Source organism: Heteronotia binoei, chromosome 21 (genome assembly GCF_032191835.1).
Source record: "Heteronotia binoei isolate CCM8104 ecotype False Entrance Well chromosome 21, APGP_CSIRO_Hbin_v1, whole genome shotgun sequence".
Classification (NCBI taxonomy): domain Eukaryota; kingdom Metazoa; phylum Chordata; class Lepidosauria; order Squamata; family Gekkonidae; genus Heteronotia; species Heteronotia binoei.
Genome location: NC_083243.1, coordinates 58,640,457 through 58,661,599, shown reverse-complemented (window position 1 = coordinate 58,661,599; position 21,143 = coordinate 58,640,457). Strand labels below are relative to the sequence as shown.

The 21,143-nt window shown below is 41.2% G+C and overlaps 2 protein-coding genes across 2 annotated transcripts in view; both read right to left on the bottom strand.

Moving 5' to 3' along the window:
* Nucleotides 1-1,411: 1,411 nt before the first annotated feature.
* On the bottom strand, nucleotides 1,412-12,695 carry EAPP (E2F associated phosphoprotein). The gene is made up of 6 exons (XM_060262098.1): nucleotides 12,514-12,695; nucleotides 10,589-10,770; nucleotides 7,241-7,339; nucleotides 4,708-4,831; nucleotides 2,726-2,857; nucleotides 1,412-2,047 (listed from the first exon to the last, which is right to left on the bottom strand). The coding sequence occupies exons 1-6, from the start codon at nucleotides 12,672-12,674 to the stop codon at nucleotides 1,774-1,776; spliced, it is 972 nt and encodes a 323-aa protein (XP_060118081.1). The 5' UTR covers nucleotides 12,675-12,695; the 3' UTR covers nucleotides 1,412-1,773.
* Nucleotides 12,696-16,828: 4,133 nt separating this feature from the next.
* Nucleotides 16,829-21,143, bottom strand: part of SNX6 (sorting nexin 6) — a 43,017-nt gene continuing 38,702 nt past the window's right edge. The window contains exons 13-14 of the mRNA XM_060261452.1: nucleotides 19,291-19,376; nucleotides 16,829-17,539 (exon numbers count right to left, since the gene is read on the bottom strand). Of these exons, the coding sequence (XP_060117435.1) occupies nucleotides 17,486-17,539; nucleotides 19,291-19,376 (140 nt within the window). The 3' untranslated portion in view covers nucleotides 16,829-17,485. The remainder of the gene's footprint in view (nucleotides 17,540-19,290; nucleotides 19,377-21,143) is intronic.

Sequence of the window (21,143 nt, the reverse complement as noted above, 5' to 3'; positions counted from 1 at the left end):
GCACCTTCCTCTAATGCAGCTGAGCCACTTCCGCAATTGGTTGGCCAATGTTTGTGAGAGGATGCTGGACTAGATGGACCACTAGTCAGATCCAGCAAGGCTCTTTTAATGTACATCATTAGTACACACTAAAGGAAGGATGTTTATTTTATTTTATTTACGTTATATTTATATCCCGCCCATTCTGTACAGACTCAAGGCAGCTAACAGCCTAAAACAGTCAGTTGAACTCATTTGTTAGGAGAGCTGGATCTGACAAAAATGGGACTTTGTGGGGCCAGGCCATGTGTGTCATAAAATGTAATGTGAGGTAGTGGAGATATTAACTTTATAAAGGACACAAACACAATTAAGATATTACTTTTTAACTTAAAATATAAACATAAAACTCTTGCAATATTTTGTTTAGACTGAAAAGATGGGGGAATAGTGGGATTTTGCAATGCAATTTTTAAAATAAAACATCAAGGATAAACAAGGATCACAGCAGAAGCTAAAAAATATATAAAATGCTCTGAGCCTGGGGAAACAAGAAAATAGCATTGCAAGCTCCCCTCCCTCCCCGAGTCTACTCATATTGGAAATGGCTCCCACGTAATATCCTGCTTTGGCTGTGGGTTCCCAGGTTAGAGTATTCACTAGGTCAGGTCCATTCAGTGGAGATAAGCTGGCTGTAAGCATCACTTTATTTGCAAGGATACAACTCCAGGAAGCATGAGCTTCAGCGGACTATAGGAATGCTGAAAAGTGAAACTGATCTCCATTCTATTTAAACACATTGCAGCACAGACAAAGTTGCAAGGAAAATGTGGAATGGATTTTCCATTAAGATCTCTGGGCCCTATCTATCTGGGCACAGAGACCTTAATGGAAAATCTATTCCATATTTTTCTTGCTAGCTTTGCTTCCTGCTGCAGCTGGCAAAGACAAGGCAGAAAGACCAGGGAACTTCATCAGCCTTGGAGTTTAAAAGGTAAGGACAGGAGGGGGGAGAAAAGAGCCCCAAAGGTCTAATTAAAGCCCTGGACAGGCTGGTCCTGTCCTCTGGGCCAAACATTTGACACTCCTGTGCTAAAATATTCTCCAGAAATTTTCCTTAAGTAAGAACTCTTATGATTTCTTAGTGAAAAATCACAAGATTCCAACATAGGGAAGAATTCTTGCTTGCAAATGAGGTTCAATACATCCAAAGAGATATCCTTAAATTTCATTACTAAAATTGGAACAATATTCAGGATCACAAAGTAGGTGGCTCCAACTCTGAAATTCAGAAATTGCCTTTGAGACAGCTTTCTATTGAGAAGAAGATGTGAGCTAGACATATCAGAGACCACTTTAAACTGCAAGCAAAAACAAGTGCTTGTGGATCAAAATGTTTGGAGTGAATGAACAGAACAGAATCAAATCCAAAAAGGCTTGAACTGAGTTTAATTATGCCAATTTGTACAAAGCAGATACTATTTTTCCTAACTTAGCTAGTCACCACCACATTCTATCAACTAAACACAATTGACCGTAGAACCTGGCCTGATCTTCTTTTAAAAAGAATGTTTTTATTCTGACGAATAAAACTGAAAGAAATACATACATAGGCAACTGCTCTATTAGTTATTTACATAAATTAGATAACTTGTATTATGTCTACAGACAATATAATGAAGAGATAGTGCCACACCAGTTAAGGTTGGTCTTTTTATAGATGATACAAAATGGAACAAACAAAAACCATTGCCTTTGAAATTTAAGACAGTCTTAAGCAACATGACATGCATTTTAGCTGTGGCTTGCTAAAACATTGAAAAAATGAAAAACTTCATCCTTATCCAAAACAGCCACCTCAGTTGAACATTCAGTGCATTTTACTGGGTGATATATCTCCTCCTCTTCTTGTTTTTCCAGGCCAGCAATGGATTCACTACTCTGTTTAATTTTCTTGTGCGCCTTCGTCTTCTTGTTCAATGGGCCTTTGTATTTCAAAATCTCCTCTTTGATAACACTGCAGTTCATCACAAACATTGCTCTGTACTGAGTTCTGTATGTTTCATGTCTAAAAATAAAGGGGAAAATGAAATCATATTTAACTGATGGAATACCGCACAAAGAGTGCAGTATGAATCCAAGAGATCTGCAAAGGAAGAAAAAGGATAGAAGAAAATATTGTACACATTCCAGAAGTTACGTTATTATAGCCAGTGGCACATTAGAAACAGGTTACTTTAAAATGGTATTTGTAGTCCACAGCATATCTCCAGAGTGGTGTAGTTGTGAGAGGATTAGACTACAATCTGGGAGGGCTCCATAAGCATTTTATGCTTCACTGGATGTAAGCCTATCTACTTAGAAACTTTTATTAAAATGTGATAATAAACAGAAGCAGCACTTCATGATTGAAAACATCAGGTTTCTAATTGGTTCAGTGCTGGAAAGCAAAATGTTACATATATTTCTAAAAGATAATTTTCCTCCCCATGAAAATGAAGGGCTGTTTCAGCAAACAGTCAAAGCAGCAATTCTTTACGAACATACCTCTCCTATCAAGTAAGCATGATTAGTGATGTGGTTGCCTCCTTTATTGTGTGAACAAGCCCCAGTTCTTAAAGGACCAGTCTATGAAAGTTGAAAGATACCTGAAATTACAGCATGGCTGTATAAACAAACCTTTGCTTATTTAATCAACAGAGACTGAATATATATCACACAGGTGGGCTTATGTTTCAGTAATTACCTCTGACAGTCGAGACACAATGTAGTCATGCAGGCAGGACAGTTCAAAACAGCATCACTACTTGGAATAGCTGGAAGTCTCTTGCTTTCCTTTTGCTTTCCTTCAGGCCGAGCACTTCTAATATTATGATACCTACAATAACGCAGTATATAGGCAAAGGAATTATTTTGGTTAGGCATCCAGACCCTGCACTACAAGTATATTATTGTTGTAGTCTGCCTTTTTCACCAAGTCTCAAAGCAAATTATAGAATAAAGCAGTAAAGTCAGATACCTTAAGACCATAAGTGTTTCATGTTCTCAGACGTGCAAGAAAAATTCATCCCCCCTCCCTGCACAGTTATGTTCTCTCAATTTTAATACTCATATTTCAACATTTCATACACACACACACAGACAAGCCAGTAAGACAACCGGGGCCCATTTACTATGTGGGAGCTGCTTTCCCATAGCACAGATTTTATGCTGTTTCAGGAATGCACAGATGCCACCATCAAGGAAGTGCTTATGTAGTCAATAGCTACGTGGCCTGGGCCAGTTGCTATGCCTCCTTCCCATCCAAACATCTCCTGTCTAAGAGGAAAGCAAACATTCACATATGGTAGAACCAGGGAGAAGCAGCTAACAGGCCTCCTGCAGGTAAATGTGAATAAAACCCTAAAGTTTGCCATGCAACCTGATTTTTCATAATCTTTTCCTATCGTGTTCTTCAAGAAAAGTTATAATGAATGGCTTTTAGGATTATTCTTTGTCCCATTCCTTAAAAAAACCAAAAACCTTCCAGTAACTAAAAAAAAAAATTCTACAATATACAAGTGATTTGTTTCTTGTGTCAGACTGTGATGGTTCCCACTTTTTTAAAAAATGGGAGAGAAAATATAAGAACCATCAGATAATGGGCAATACACCCTACCACTCTGTACACAGAACCTGGAGATTTACTGCATTCCTTCATGCCTGCAGTCCCTTCCAACACCAGGAAAGATTATTCCCAAGGTCACAGCACCCACAAGGAGGAAAAGCCATACAAGCCACAGAAGAGGCTGAAGGAAGAACAAGAGGGTTAAATCTCTCCTCCTAGAGGTACAGCTCCACAGAGGAAAGGGTTTGACTTTAACACCTTGCCCCTCCTACTACAGCCCACCAATGCAGATGGCTTCTCCCCAGCATGGATCCATCCTACAAACTCATGAATGAAATTTCAGGGGCTATTCAAACGGCAGGAAATGATTCTTGGATTTGAATATATGCAGTCGATATGTGAGAGCTGGACATTTTGGCTATTGCGGCAAGTCCCATCTTGGATAAAGCATTTGGGAAACGAACCAGAAGTCGGCAAGCTCATTGACGATGACTGCAGAGCATTTTGCCTGGCCCCTCTAGGAGGTCAAGGAATGTATGGAAGACCATGAACTGTGAATATCTTCCAGGTTTGAAAAAGGAAATATACACTGGCTTGTAATTGTGCCTTTAAGAGGCTTTGAATTTGGGCTTTAATAGATGCAAGGACTTTTATAAGTGCATGGTGTATAAACTGATGTGTTACTTGTGTCTGTTTATGCAAAATGAGAAATGTGGATGTTATATATTAATATATTTATAGTATAAAGTACATTGAATAATTTCAGGGATTTGAGAAATAATTAGTTATTGTGACTTGACTGCGACAGCCATTGGACTTCTTGTATGTAGTATCCCCAATGAGAGTGGCAGTTTGGCCTCAAAGCATTCAATTCATTCTCAAAGACTAACACAAATGTTCTTCTTGGCCATACCTATTCAAAGTTTGGTGGGGGGTTTTTTGTTTTTTGTGTGTGTGAATTACAATATTTATACCTACTTCTCAGGATAGGAAATATCCATGGTTGCCATAGCAAATATATAATATATACACATCGTGACTCCAATGTGAAATTTAAGCAACTTGGTATAATTAAACATGTCAATTTTGAGTATCCCCATGGCCATAAATATCCCTCTTACCTTCTTCTCTGCCTGTCTACCCACTCCTGATCTCTTTTATCTTCTTCTGGGTCATACAGCAACTCATCATTAGTTGGAATTCGACGCTGTTTATGTTTCCTTTTTTCCTTAGTTTCTTGTGAAACTGTCAAGTTTACACACAAAATTGTCAGAAAACAAAGAACACGATAAACAGCAGACTACAGTCCATTATGTTAGCAATCCAGCCATTAAAAAGTTAAAACAAAGCATCTGATCCATTTGTAGTTCCTTAGAAGAATTAACACAGTCCAACCTATACAAGCCTCAGCCTCTGTAATTTCTCACAAGATTCCTAACAGAATACATCAGGCTCAGCATGTTAGTTATACTGATTTTTATAATTGCTCTTTTAATGTAAGAACTGTTGCCATTTATTGCTATTATTAATAACCGGTATTCAAATAAAAATCTAAAATGATTCAAGAGGACATTTTCTTACAAACCCAACAGGAAAGGATTAACTAACTGATGGATATAAGGCACTCTTCTATGGGACGGCAAACAGGCTGGCAGACACAGATAGAGCTAGTGGCACTGAATGATCAGTCTGTAAGAGAACTGCTGCCAATAAGATCCAACAGTACTGAGGAGAGGGAGGAGTTGGATTTATAGCCTGTCCACTTGGAGTCTCAGAGCAGCTTAAAATCTTCTTCCTTTCCTCTCCCCACAACAGACACCCTATAAAGTTGGTGCGGCTGAGAGAGCTCTGAGAGAACTGAAAGAACTGTGGCTGACTAAGGGTCACCCAGCTAGGGCTGCATGCGGAGGAGTGAGGAATCAAGCCTGGTTCTTCAGATTAGAGTCCACTGTTCTTAACCACTACACCAAACTGGCTACACCTAACTGAAGGACCAATTGTAAGATTTGGCATAAGACAGCAATATAAATCACTCTAAAATTATTAAGGTATAAAAATGCACACAGCTTGGGATATAGGACTACTGCAGTACTACAGAGAAATCAGCTCTTCTGATCTTCAATAAATGTTAAAAGCAACTTAAAGCATTCTGCCACCAATCCACTCTCTCCACAAGGGGAGTACCCCTTGCCTTCCTATATAATATGCTAAATATCTGCCCTGCTTCCCCCATCCTATCCTCCTCTACTTCATTCCTTATGACTTTACATTCTTATGGCTTTACAGAAGGATGCATTTGTCAGGATAGCCAAGAAAACCAAGAAATTGTATGTAAAGGTAATCTATGACAATTGCATAGCATTTAAAGGATATTTTTGTTAAGAGACATTTATAAAAGCTCTCCATGAACTTTTAGGTTCCACTCATGAACAGGTGAGCAGCTCTGTGACACAGAATGGTAAAGCTGCAGTACTGCAGTCTGAACACTCTGCTCACGACTTGAGTTCGATCCCGGCAGAAGCTGGGTTCAGGTAGCCGGCTTAAGGTTGACTCAGCCTTCCATCCTTCTGAGGTCGGTAAAATGAGTACCCAGCAAGCTGGGTGGAAAGTGCAGATGACTGGGGAAGGTGATGGCAAACCACCCCATAAAAAGTCTGCCATGAAAACGTCGTGATACGATGTCATCTCAGAGTCAGAAACGACTGGTGCTTGCACAGGGGGCTACCTTTACCTTTTAATAATAATAATAATAATAATAATAATAATAATAATATTTTATTTTTATATCCCGCCCTCCCCGCCAAGGCGGGCTCACCATGTATGTGAATCCACTCACCTACACATTACATTTATGTAATTGATTATCAAAGCCCAGTGACTAATAGAAATTGGGTGTGCAGTTTTTTGTGTGAAGGACAGAAGTTGGGAAGAGCACACAACCAGTCAGTGTACAGGTCAGGAATGGCCAAAGTGAGGCTTAGGAGCCACATGTGGCTCTTTCACACATATTGTGTGGCTCTCAAAGCCCCCACTGCCCCATCAGTTAGCTTGGAAAGTGCATTTAAAGTTGATTTCTTTCTACTTCTCCCTCTTTCTTCCTTTTCCATCTATTTACCTTCCTTCCTTGCAGCTTGCAAACATCTGACATTCATATCTTGTGGCTCTCAAACATCTGATGTTGATGTCTTGCGGCTCTCAAACATCTGATGTTTATTCTATGTGGCTTTTACGTTTATTCTATGTGGCTTTTTAAGCAAGTTTGGCCACCCCTGGTATAGGTTAAACATGAAAATCACTCCAGACAAATGCACTCTCAGACACACAAGGACAACTGTGTCCAGCCTAAATTGCATCTATGATGCAAGCCACTACAACTTAAATTAAATTAATTTGACACAGGCAAAAGTTTCCTCATTTGTGTGAAGAGCTCTCTGTATGAGAAAGAGGCTATTAAATGTGAGCAGCATCACCCTTGCCAGCTCATTCTTATTTTATTAGATGGTTAAATAAAAATAAGTTCATGTCTCAGTCACTTTTGAGAGCTTAATTATTACTAAACCGTTGTTATCTGTCGACACAATGTGCCATCATTTCTGTAAATATAGTTAGTTATATACAAGATAAAGAGACATTGTTTAGTTAGTGGTTATTTACCTACTTTATCTTCATCCTCTGAATCAGAATCAAAATAAATGTCATCATAGTACTTTGAAGTGGTGACAGTTCCGGACTGCCCAGCACTAGAAGTCTCATCTAGTCACAAAGGTGAACACAAAATATGAAGTCACCATGGAATCACTACAATTGAGAAGACATCTAAATATTTTCTTGGAAACGCAGCAGTTTGACATTCCATGTAACAGTCTATAAAGTTACTTCAAGCTTTTGATTCTATATTTTCTGAGAGGTTAGGAAACTATATAATGTATACTAGACTTTCCCCAAGGACTTACAGCAGCCTCTCCAAAAAATCAAGAGAAGTTTGCTCAAGCCCACCCAGGAGGCTTCTGAGACAAAGAGGGATCGGATCCCTTATCTAAGCCACTGTGCCACAGCAGTCCTCTCTGTCTATGCAGTTATATTCCTCAAACATTATGAGAAAACCCACATCTTCTGAACATTAGACCAAGTATGACATATGCTAAATATGTTACTATAAATAACTTGGTAATTGTTGAGTCATGTCCAGCGAGCAACCACATGAAACCTGGAGCATGGGAAGAAACTCAAAAGAAACATCCTCAGTTTTGTAATGCCAGCAGCCTTATGTCAACTGAAGGCAGCCAGCCACAAGGAATACATTGTATGCACCACGACTGGTTAAATCAGCATCAGCCCAAGCTGAAACACACTTCACACACCCTGACTGCAGGAACTTTGTGCTTTACAAACACTCCAATTAGAACTACCTGCATATTTGTTTTGAAAAGTATAGCCAGTCAGGACTGCTGCTAACAGATATGGGGTGGAAACTTTTCCATATCTAAAGAAAAATTAAAATTATGAACAGATGCCATTGACAGTACAACATTAGGCAAGCTTGGCAGTTAAGTTGTAAGTAATGTTTTTTCAGGTTTTATTCCTAGGAATTCAGTGAGAGAGTGCATATATGTTTTATCAATTTGTAAACAGAGGTAGGGGCGATAAAGACATAAGTACTATAATATTTTTTTTTAAATCACCTGTACAAGTCAAATCAAAGCTAAAATTTGTATTTATATGTCCTATGTGGTAAAAGGGATATTTTGTCCCACTTGCTGGCAGGCAAACCTTTCTAGCTGTACTGGATCTTAACTCTGTTTTAATTCTGCATTAATTTTGTACGACACTTATGATATCATGCCCTGCAGCTTTTACTGTTTTATCAGCCATCTGGAGTTTGCAGAGACAAGATGGGGTGTAAATATTTAAAATAAATAAATACTATAAGCACCACCATGAAATGGAGCTAATTAGTAATGCATGGGATGAGATGTCCCAGTGGGCTCTCCCCCTCATGCTTAATAATTAAATTCTGTTGAAACAGATGAATGTCCATAGCATATCATACATAGTTCTCTGAGTGTGCTAAAATTAGTGTCAATAAATTTCAGCATCTTTTGGTTAAATTTAAATAATATAGGTGAAATACATATTATATTACTCCAATTAATATATTCTACCTAAAGCTTAGAATCTGCCATTTAAATCACACTTGGTCGGGTGGTTTGTTTCCTAACCATATATTTCAGTTTGTTACTATCAAGACATAATGTTAATGTAAGGTACTTTTAAAATTTTGTTTACTAATAATAAGTAAAAATAAGTAGTTCTAGTTTTTCTGGGAAAAACACATTATGGGTTGCCAAAAGCTCATTTAATCTGAAAAAAGTAGATAGCAACCATTGCAACCAACTCAACATTCTCTAAAGTTAATGTAGGGAAACATTTTTGTAATAAAACAAATTGTTAGAGAATTCACAAATAATTAAGATAAACTAAAAATGATTCCATCTAGCTATGTTTGGTTTTGTTCTATAAAACCCTATTGGTTGCAAAGAACGACCACATGGACCTATGCAATTCTAAGGTCTTGGTTAGTCACGAGTTTTGACAGAGGACTAATTTGAATTAGGGGTGGGGAAATGGGTGGGCAAAGACTCTGACCTCCACTTCCAAGGCAGCATGTCAGAAAGATATTATATTGTAGTGGCTGTGGTCGAACGTGCTTGCTCTGACCTGCAGGTCTGCCCTCCTAGGGGTTTCTCCACACCTGGAGAGACCTTTCTTCTGCTCTCAGGGTAGTATGCCACCACCACCTGACCTTTTGCTGGGATTGCCCACTGGGAGGGTATGGATCCCTAGCTTTGCTTCCAAATTCTGTGGCTTTGCCTATGTGTGTCTCCCACTGCCCAGCACCAGGTCACCACGGGGACAATTTACTGCTTTGCATGCCCCCAGAGGAATAGCTGCTTGCCAACTGCTTGCTTTCCTCTCTGGCACTCCTTTTTGAATACTGTATCCAAGATGATGGAGGTCTATGTGGTACAGAGAATCACTACCAGCATCAAAAGTTATATATTATTTATTAAAAAGAACGTGTTTACAAGCATACTTTTAGCACTGCATCAAACTGAGCAAGAAATACAAAAGAAATGGGGGAAAATGCAAATCCTTTGTCCCTTTCTCTATACATTCCCTATCAGATATTAAAATAGGTCAGGCCCCTTTACCTTTAAGAAGTTCTAGTGCTCTACAATGTGACCATTACCTTGAAGCTTTTGAGGCAAGCACAGTCAATGGCTGCCTTGCGAGATATCTGTGTGTGCTCACAGATGCAGCATCCCATGGGAAAAGATTTCCTTCCTGTTGTAAAGAGCTTTTATCATCTGTAGTACTCCACCCACTAACCAGGTCACGGCAGCTCAAAGAATTTTCCCGGAGATCTCCAAAAATTTCCTTCCTGGAGACTATCTAGGATTTTGTCCCTCCAAATCTCTGTTCCCTGCTAGGAGGAAGGGAGAGAAAGGAGGGGAGGACTTGCCCATTCCACTCTCTCTAACTAGACCCACTAGCATTTCTTAAGAGGTAGCTGAGGTGCACTGGGAAAACCTTTGACTGACTTCCTTCTTTCCAGCCTGTTCTCTGCCCAAAGGGGGAAAAAAACTAAAATGCAAAAGGGGAGGTTTTACTTATCTCAAACCTCCCCGGAATAAAATGCATTTCTTCACAGTGGTCATTCTCTTTATAATTCTCTTTCAACTACATATTAAGCATGAGGAATAGGGGAAGAGGAGGGAATATATCACCTCTTAAGAAGCTAGATTTGATTCAAGGGCTTACAGTTACTGACTCCTATTATGCTTCCAATGAAAATAACTTGTGAACACTAGAACTGTCCCAATATTGGCATAATCCAACATAATAAACAGAGATACACAACCATTCTCTTATGTTGGTATAATCCAATGTAACAAATAGAGACACGTTACTCAAAATCTATAATTTTCTAAATATATTTACCTGTAAGCTGTGATTTCCATTTGCCTTCAATATTTTTCATGGTGCAGTCCAATTCAGCTTCCATTTCTTTCTGGAACTCATCTTCACTAGAAGATTCACTTTCTCCAGTCAGACACTCCCTTATTAGTTTGCGCTTCTGCTCAGGCGTGCCATGTAAGAGCACATCCACTTCATCTTCAGAGCTAAAAAAGGATGAAATATTCAGGACCATTATATCATGCCAATCCTGTCACTGGTTTAGTAAAAGCACCTGAAAGGGTCTATGCTCCCCTCTCCCCACTTTAAAGCTTTAATTACAAAAAAGTACTATTAATTCTGCAACAGCAACAATGAAAACATCTGCTTTTAATCAAAAATTCTGGCCCCTAGGGATGACTAAATAAATTATAAGGAACTAAAGCCAGCTCTACCTGGAGTTGAATGGTTTACCTATGCAACTCCTAGGAAACCCAACACAGAGCCAACACTGTAAAAAAAAAATCACAGAAAAATGCCATCCTAAGAACATAACAGAAGCCATGTTAGATCAGGTCAATGGCCCATCCATACCTTTGTCACACAGTGGCAACCCCCCCCCCCAACCTTACTTAAGAGTTCCAGGAGATTCTGTCATAATGCCCAACTTTGGATACAAGATGGCCTAAAACAACTGCAGTCACAAATGTACATTAAAGTCCACATCTGGCTGTTCACTCAGGAGGAAGAGTGAATCTATTATCGATATACTATCACCCACGTATGGCTGCCATCTTCATAAGACTTAAATCCGCAGATCGGGGCCACAAAGAGGCGAAATAGATCTTTCTTCATACTTCTTCAAAATAAAAAAAAAAATAAAGGGGGGGGGTTAAATTCCCTACAAGTAGACTGGCGTTGTCTGCGCATGCTTGCGCTCCAGTCACAGCGGAGAAGTATGCCCGCAGCGGATCTATAGCGAGCGCCGGCGTCTTCCTCGTCCGCGGCTGGAGCAGTCGCCGGCCGCCGTTTCTGACAGCCGCTGCACAAGCCTAGCAGCAGCAGCAGCGGAGAAATCCGCCGGCCGCCGCTCTGGGCCCAGGTGAGACAACTGCGGTGGTTGCCGGCAACAGCTGCAGACCCCAAAAGAAGAGGGCGCCGGTCGCTGCTTTGGGCCAGGGAGGGTGTGGGGGCAAAGGAAGCCGGCGGCAGCTGCGGGCTCCGTGGTGGACGGTGGGGCCGGGAGCCTCGCCAGCCTCAGCAATGGGAGTAGGAGTGGGATCCCACCCCCCCAAGTCCCGGCAAGTCTCGCGGGCCCACCTTTCGCTTGTTATGAATACCCGAGTCATTGGATTCATACATAAATCAAGTGTGCGAACACCATCGATACCCCTGAACAAAGCAAGGGTCAAGGTGCACCTTTAAGACCAACCAAGTTTTATTGAGAACGTAAGGGGATCAGGTATCGAGAAAATCTCGAGGATAACAAATACGTAAGTCAAGCATATCAGGGTAGGGCAGTTTGCGGCTTTCTCTGTCACGTACACAACAAGAACAGGGAAGGATGCCTAAAAGTAAAGTTTCTTTCAGTCTTTTAAAAAAGCTGTCGATGGTTGCAAAGAAATATTTGGAGATGACAAACAGGGTTAGCTTTGGAAAAGTAACCCCGCAGTAAAGAAATGTGCATTTTCTCATAGGACTTGGGATGCATTCTCGCAATTAGGGTTGCCAGGTCTGTGTTGGAAAATACCTGGAGACTTTGGGGGGTGGATCCAAGAAAGAGTGGGGTTTGGGGAGAAGAGGGGCCTCAGCATGGTACAATGCAGCCAGCTGGAGATCAGTTGTAAAAGCAGATCTCCAGGCCCCACCTGGAAGCTGGCACCCCTACTTGCAATTAACCCCTCAAGAACATTTCTTCCTGGATTTCGCATATCCAACCCACCCTAACTTGCATAGCCTCCCAGTCCGACCTGCTCTGCGCCAGCTCCTCGTCACTGGGCTCTTCGATTACATAGGGATCATCCTCCTCCCGCAAGCGGCTCATGGCGACCGCTTCAAGCTCGGTCACCGCGGAAACGTTTTCCTTCTTCTTCCGGTTCCACCTAGTCGGGAGGTAGTGCTTCCGGTTCATGAGTCATCCTTTAGTGTTCACAGAATCAAATGCTGGTGAGATATCCTTTAAGCGTGTCTGGTATATTAGTTTCCTAGGTTTTTGAGCAATTAGATCGCCTTAAAACGTGTGTGTATGGGGGAGGTGTCTTTCAAGATAAACCCCTATTTTAATGAGCCAGAATAAGTACCACCTCGTTGTTCTTCTGCTACCTTGAAACTAATGCCTTCTGTTGGTTTTCCTCCTGCGGTAAGCAGTGCAAATGAAAGCAAGGACTCCTAATACATTTACTTTGTGTAGAAGAGCTTATCTGAGGAGCAGCGTCTCTCTTTCCTATTCTTTAGTCTATTGCATATGAGTACCCAGCCATCATTCCCCTCACTCATCTCTTAGAGAATATTCAGCGTGATTAAATTACATTTTTTATTGTTAGGGCTTTTGATCCATAAATTCAACTAGAGTAGATTCAGGTAGCTGTGTTGGTCTGAAACAGCAGAACGAAGTTTGAGTCCAGTGGCACCTGTAAGACCAATGAAGTTTTATTTAAGATATAAGCTTTTGTTCAAGGTATCTGAGGAAGTGTGCTTGCACATGAAAGCTTATACCCTGAATAAAACTTAGTTGGTCTTAAAGGTGCTACTGAACTCAAATTTTGTTCTTCACTAGAGTAGGTAGAATAGAAACCAGCATAGTCTATTACAAACAAAGGATCACAATAGGAGAGTATCCCCCAAGTCTGAGGAGCAAATACAAGAGAATAAGGAAAGTGGGGTTGTCAAAAATTAGGCACTTTAAAAAAATTATTTTAGGTGCGATCTATTACAAAACCAGAGGATTTTGTTTTCATCTCTTACTGTAAATTGATAAAGCACTGTCCCATTTATTTTGCTTTCACTGTAGTGCTGCTGCTAGCTACCTGCCTGTAGCTTGTGCACAGAGGTCTGCATGTTTGTCTAGAAGTAAAGCCCTCTAAGTTCAACTCAGCTTACTTAAAAGCGATGTATGCCTGGAATTAGAACTTGTGTCTTCTTGATCTGAGTCACTTTCAGACTGCTTCTCCCAGAAAATAAACATTAGACAGCTGGTCCATTCATCTGACTGTCTTACAGCAGAAAAAACTTCAGGTCCTTGAGTGGTAGGCTGCACTTCTGAAATGGTGGCATCTGGATTTGATTTCCCTCTGTCTAAAATCTTAGGATAGGATTTAGCAACTTCAGAACAATATTAAAATGAAGAATACTGGATTAATTACTGTTAATATTAGCTTAAGTTTGGAAGGGAGGTGTTTTGACACAAATGCATTCAGCATGTATTACTGGTTTTTGTATTTTGATTTGAAGAAAATTAATGAGAGTTCTTCGGGTTCTTAGAAGCATAGTTTTTGGTCCAAAGCTGTCACAGCTACAGCCAGCAGAACCTGACTACTCTAGCACAGGGGTGTCAAACATGCAGCCTGGGGGCCAAATCAGGCCCCGGAGGACTCCTATCAGATCCCCAGGCAACTGGCTCTTATCTGCTTCCTTCTGCATCTTGGCTTGCTCAATCACACAGGAGCTACAGAGCAAAACCTCAATTTTCTCCATTGGTTGAGGCTCCTCCCCCTCCTGGTCCCCTGGGGAGGGAGGGAAAGAGCCAGAGCTTCCTTTGCCCAGTTCCATGGATTGCATGGGAGATACAAAGAAAGCCCATTTAAGACCAACAAGTGCTAATGTTTTAAGCATGTTTGAAGGTTTTTTTAAACAATCTTTAGTTGTGTTTGTGTCCTTTAAAGTTTATATCTCTGCTATTTAATCTTAAATAAGTACACACATGGCCCAGCCCAACAAGGTCTTATTTACAGTATATCACAAAAGTGAGTACATCCCCTCACATTTTGTAAATATTTAAGTATATCTTTTCATGTGACAACACTGAAGAAATGACACTTGGCTACACTGTTGTACAACAGTGTAAATGTGCTGTCCCCTCAAAATTATGCAACACACAGCCATTAATGTCTAAACTGCTGGCAACAAAAGTGAGTACACCCCTAAGTGATAATGTCCAAATGGGGCCCAAAGGGTCAATGTTTTGTGTGGCCACCATTGTTTTCCAGCAGTGCATTAACCCTCTTGGGCAGAGTTCAGAGCTTCACAGGTTGCCACTGGAGTCCTCTTCGTCACGTAGCTGGTGGATGTTAAGAGACCTTGTGCATCTCCACCTTCCATTTCAGGATGCCCCACAGATGCTCAATAGAGTTTAGGTCTGGAGACATGCTTGGCCAGTCCATCACCTTTACCCTCAGCTTCTTTAGCAAGGCAGTGGTTGTTTTGTAGGTGTGTTTGGGGTCGTTATCATGTTGGAATACTGCCCTGCGGCCCAGTCGCCAAAAGGAGGGGATCATGCTCTGCTTCAGTATGTCACAGTAGATGTTGGCATTCATGGTTCCTTCAATGAACTGTAGCTCCCCAGTGCTGGCAGCACTTATGCAGCCCCAAACCATGACATTGCTACAGAAGTTGAAGGGTTAGGGAGTCAGCCTGTCAGTGCTCAGACCATATGCTGCACGCTGCATCAAATTGGTCTGCAGGGTTATCGTCCCAGAAGGAAGCCTTTTCTAAAGATGACGCACAAGAAAGCTCGCAAACAGTTTGCTGCAGACAAGCAGACTAAGGACATGGATTTCTGGAACCATGTCCTGTGGTCCGATGAGACCCAAGATAAACTTACTTGGTTCAGATGATGTCAAGCATGTGTGGCAGCAACCAGGTGAGGTATACAAAGACAAGTGTGTCTTGCCTACAGTCAAGCATGGTGGTGGGAATGTCATGGTCTAGTTCTGCCGGCATTGGGGAGCTACAGTTCACTGAGGAAACCATGAATGCCAACGTACTGTGACATACTGAAGCAGGGCATGATCCCCTCCTTTTGGAGACTGAGCTGCAGGGCAGTATTCCAACATGATAACGACCCCAAACACACCTCCAAAACAACCACTGCCTTGCTAAAGAAGCTGAGGGTAAAGGCGATGGACTGGCCAAGCATGTCTCCAGACCTATACCCTATTGAACATCTTGAAATGGAAGGTGGAGGTGTGCAAGGTCTCTAACATCCACCAGCTACATGATGTCACCATGGAGGAGTGGAAGAGGACTCCAGTGGCAACCTCTGAAGCTCTGGTGAACTCTATGCCCAAGAGGGTTAAGGCAGTGCTGGAAAATAATGGTGGCCACACAAAATATTGACACTTTGGGCTCCATTTGGACATTATCACTTAGGGGTGTACTCACTTTTGTTGCCAACAGTTTAGACATTAATGGCTGTGTGTTGCATAATTTTGAGGGGACAGCACATTTATACTGTTATACGAGCTGTAGACTCACTACTTTATACTGTAGCCAAGTGTCATTTCTTCAGTGTTGTCACATGAAAAGATATACTTAAATATTTACAAAATGTGAGGGGGTGTGCTCACTTCTGTGACATACTGTACATCAGATCGGCCCTCATAACAAATGAGTTTGACACCCCTGCTTTAGCAGAGAAAGATTTTACCATCATTGATACAATGAAGAAAGGAGAACTACTCTGAGGAATTTTTACACTGTCAGTTTTCCCAAGAAAAGGGTACAGTAGAGTAAGGTCTAGGCCTGGCACCTGCATTCACAGCTCATTTTGCTAGATCTGTTTCAGTGCAAGGAACTGCTATGAATATTCCTTTGTGCTTACCATAGAGATGGCTGGAGAAGCTCACAGCTGAGTGCTGTTATTTAAAACATCAGCTGCCTTTTTTCTTGGCAGAACTCAAGGTTGCTTGCCATATAAATAAAACAGTTAGAAATTAGGCTGCTAATGAATAAAAACTAAATTAGTCAAATACAATCCTAAATAAAGCTTTCTTCAGCTGCCTCCTGAACATCAAATGCAAAGATGCCAGGTACACCTCCTTGGGGGATTGTTCCATAACTATGGGGCTCCCACTTAAAAGGCCCTCTCTTGTATGCCCACCAGATGAGCTTCTCGTATGCCCAGCAGATAAGTGGAGCAGTCAGGAAGACTCTGTGATCTTAATCCCTGGGCATCTATATACATAGGATTCCACATTAGGGCATTTTAGTAAAAGAATCAACAGCATTCACTATTAAGTAGGTATTCATTAGATTTGAAATTATATACATAATACAATGACTGCAGAATTTTAGAAAAAAATCACTTTTCACAGTTTATTTTACAATAATTGGGATTAGTCTACAAGTTAAGGCAAACATACTAATGCATTTGCTTTTCTTTTGAAGTTCCTATTATAAAGATTACATAAAGTTTGCTCCAAAATTTCTAGGAAATGTTTGTTATTTGGTGGGGAAAAGTTAAGATGCCTGATATTACATGGAGTAACCAAGACAATGCTTTATAACAACAATATTCAAACACCTAGTGGCAATATTTTATCAATTTGGAACAGTTTGTTGTCAAATTATCAACTTCAGAAGTTACAAAAAGGTAGTAAAATAAGAGTGGCAGCAATATTTAATACTAGCCTTAACAAGAACGTAATTATATTGGCTACTTTCACAAAAAGAAAGAGAGAGAGAGAGCAAGAATGTTTGGTTTTCTGAACAATAAGAGCATACAATGATTAAATTAACAAATGTGAATATGTGTGTATAACAACTTTGCCATTGCTTCATATAGTCTGGAATTACTCAGGTGAGCTTATGCTTTTTCGGGGGGAGGAGCTTGTTTATGTGTCCTTTGTAAACTGATTTCCTCATCAAGTTTTAAATGCCAATTTAAAGTCATGAAAATAAACTCCAGCAGAAGGCAGCCCTTTTAATGGGAGGTTGAATCCTGGTTTATGTATCTCCATTTAACACTGCCAGACAGCTCTGCAACAGCTGTAGATTACCCTGTAAACACAAAATAAGTATCACTGCTTTTGCTTAGTCTTGCACACTGTAAAATCCAGTCTACTAAATGATGATAAAACCATCTACAGTCTTTCCTCTTTAGCTGTAAAACATGCAGGTAATACCTGGAAGACTGTCAGAAGCTATGAACAGCACAGGATTTCTAGAACATCACACAGTCAAGGTGGACTGGCCAAAGGGCAGGGTGGGGCTCACCCCGCCCTGGGGTGCAACTTGAGGAAGGCCTTTGAAGGAGGGCCACTGAAGCCAGCATCATGCTGCATTCAGCTAAACATCTTTCCTTTTATTTTTAAAATGCAGTTCTGGCTGCGACAAGTAGAGAAGCAGGGAAGTCTGAACATAGCAAAAGCACTCTAAGACTGGCTAGACTTCTGTTTCTCCAAGACTTAAGCAAACTTGTTTAACAGATTATACAACCAAGCCAGCAAACTGACAGCTGCTGCAGTAACTGCCAGCCTGCAGGTCATTTTCCTCTAATAATCCAGGCCTTCCTCTCTTTTTTCCCTTGTGCTCAGCTCAGCCAGATCTTGCAAAGCAGTAGTTAGGGTGTTGCAGCAAAATATACCTCTCCGTATCTCTCTTAATTTCTCTCCCTCTTTTCCACATGTTTCTGATTCATTTCTTTCTCCCTCTGTGACATCCCCTGCATAGCCTACAATGGAATACATCTACAGCCACACAATGTGCAATGTTTATGTGCATCTTTAACTGCAAAATACTGGGCACCTAGGCTATGGGTACCTGCTGTGTATCTGTATCTAAAAACAGAGATAGAGATAAATGGTAACCTATAACACAGGCCCTGAGAGGAGAGGGTCATCTAGTCCAACTCCCTGCACAATGCAGGAAATACCTCCCCCTAAAGCAGGGGTGGGGAACCTCCATTCTGAGGGCCATATACGGCCTTCGAGGTCACTCTTGTGGCCCTCGGGGATTGCTGGTCCAAACCAAGCCATGTGGCAGCCTTCCTGGGGCCTGGCTGGCCAGCGAGGATCGTGGGGCCCAGCTGTGCTGCGCAGCAGCCTCCGCAGGGCCAGGCAGGGATCACAGGGCCCAGATGTACTGTGCGGCAGCCTCCCTGGGGCTTTGCTGCCTGGCCAGAATTGCTGCAGGGCCTGGAAAAGTTACTGTCACAGTTCAGTTTGCACTTGATTATCCCAGATGGTGTGGCCTAATATGCTAATGAGTGTGTGACCTAATATGCTAATATTAGGGGATGTGGTCTAATATGCTACTGAGTTCCCGCTGGTCTTTTTCTGCAAAAAAAGCCCTGGACCTATGCCTAGGGTGGCGGGCCATGTGTGTGTGTGCCAGATCAGGCTCTCCCCACATGACTTCAAATAGAAAAACAATTATTTGCATTAATTTTGCTGGCCTGAATCATTCTCCCTCAGTGGAGCACTGTTTTTTAAGATGATATGGCCCGCGAATTATGTTATAAATATCCATATGGCCCTTGACAGAAAAAAGGTTCCCCACCCCTGCCCTAAATTCACAGGATCCACATTGCTGTCAGATGGCTATCTAGTCTCTGTTTAAAAACCTCCAGGGAAGGAGAGATAATGTCGAAAACACTGACATTTTCAATGATATATCATCACTGCACACATCACAGCATATTAACTGCAGACCAAATTAGTCCCATTTAAATACAACTAAACTTTGTACATCTTTATTTTTGAGTGCTTACTGTCAGGTAAAAGTGATGAAAATACAAGGAGAATTACCACCTTAGCGTGCTTCAGTTCCAATTCTGCCAGTTCAACTAGATTCTTCCGGAATGCAGCAACTCTTCTAGTTTTAAAGTCTATGAGTTCTGTAAGACATAAAAAGTTGGAAATAGATTCGAAGTTCAAACTTTAACATTTCATAAACAGGAGGGATTTAAAAAGTCCTACACCAGCATGAACCTAGAAACACTTTTGAATTCTAAGGGTGTAATTCAAGCTAGCAATCTAATCCTTAACATGGCCAAATGTGTGAATACTTAAATACAGAGACAGGAGCCATATTAAAAAATACAGGGGAGAGTTAAAACTCCCTAAAATAATGAAACCAGTACCTGTGACTTTAAGAAATGAATGCCCTCAGTGGCTGTTGCTAGCCAACCACTACAGTATCGCCAACCTTAAACTCTTAGTTTCTGCAGTAAAAAGTGGGGGCCCTTTCCAGGCCTTTGAAGACTCATTGGGGATGGCAGTAGCCACTGGGCAACTTGATACCATGTGACCTGCATGACTCATCCAGGAATGGCTGTTTGTTACTATTCAACAGCAGCCACCTCATGAAAGCCAGTGCTGGACTTAGGATCTGTAAACCCAACTTCAAATCACCACTCTGCCAATGGAAGCTCACCAAGGGACCTTGGGCCAGTTATACATTCTCAGCCCAATCTACTTCACAAGACGGCAGTCAGAATAAATCCAGTCAGAATAAAATGGAGGAGAGGAGAATGATGTAAACTGCTTTGAGCCTCCATTGCTGAGAAAGGTGCAGGATAAATAAATAATTACAGCAGAAATTGTGGGGTGGGGGAGAGACAAAAGTTAGGCTGGCTGATAGACAGAAAATAGAGAAGGGAAAGGAAAAGATATGGGGGTGTCAGGAGTGGGTGAAGAGGAAATAGTGTAGGGAGGAGTATAGAAGAGAAAGCAAAGTGCCCCCTGCAAGTCCTTGAGGGTTTCCTCACCATGTAGCCAGGCCCAGCCTGACAACAAGAACTGTGCAACTGGGCCAACCCAGAAGCCACCACTACAGAACTGGGTCATGGTTTTCCTGAGTAGAGGCTGCCAGGGAGGGAAAGCTGAAGACAGGAGCAGATAAAGTTAAGTTGGCTGATGGGTGGGAAAGAGAAAAGTTACTTGGAAAAGGGGAGACACTATAGAGCTTTCAGGAAGGGTAAAGAGGAAATAGTGGTGGAGAAGAAAATGAGATGCCCCCTACAAGCCCTGGTGGGTCCCCCTCTTGTTTTCTCTAACATAAATTTAAACAACACTTATATAATGTAATTTGACAACTAATTAATGATCATCTGTTTCTAGGGAGAACACACTTTCATACATATGCATACTTGGTCAGGCTACATTTGGGATACAATAGAGAAAACCTCTGATATTTAATCAACTCAGCTGCTCCAGTTATGATCCCCTATGAAACCAAGGAAGATCAGACACACCAACTGGACTCAAGTTAGTTTCAGCACAGGGAGCTGAAGAGCCACATGCATCTCAAACTACTTTAGGATCTTGCTGTCTACTGATTTTAACCACATCATGACTTCAGAACTATTAGGAGAATAAAATAGGAGTCAATTGCACCTTTAAGACCAACTTAGTTTTATTCAGAATGTAAGCTTTCGTGTGCATGCACACTTCTTCAGACGAGGAACGAGGTACAGTAAGCAGAGCCACATATAGCTGGTGGAGTTTGGAATGCCAAGTGGAAACCAATAGCAGAAATAGTAAAATTAACGAATTCAGAAAATCTTTGATTTTGGTGAATACAAGTATGGCGATATATCTACAGTATTCCAATGTGCTTCTCTTTTAGGATAGTGTATCAGAATAATGCTTTTATATTGACA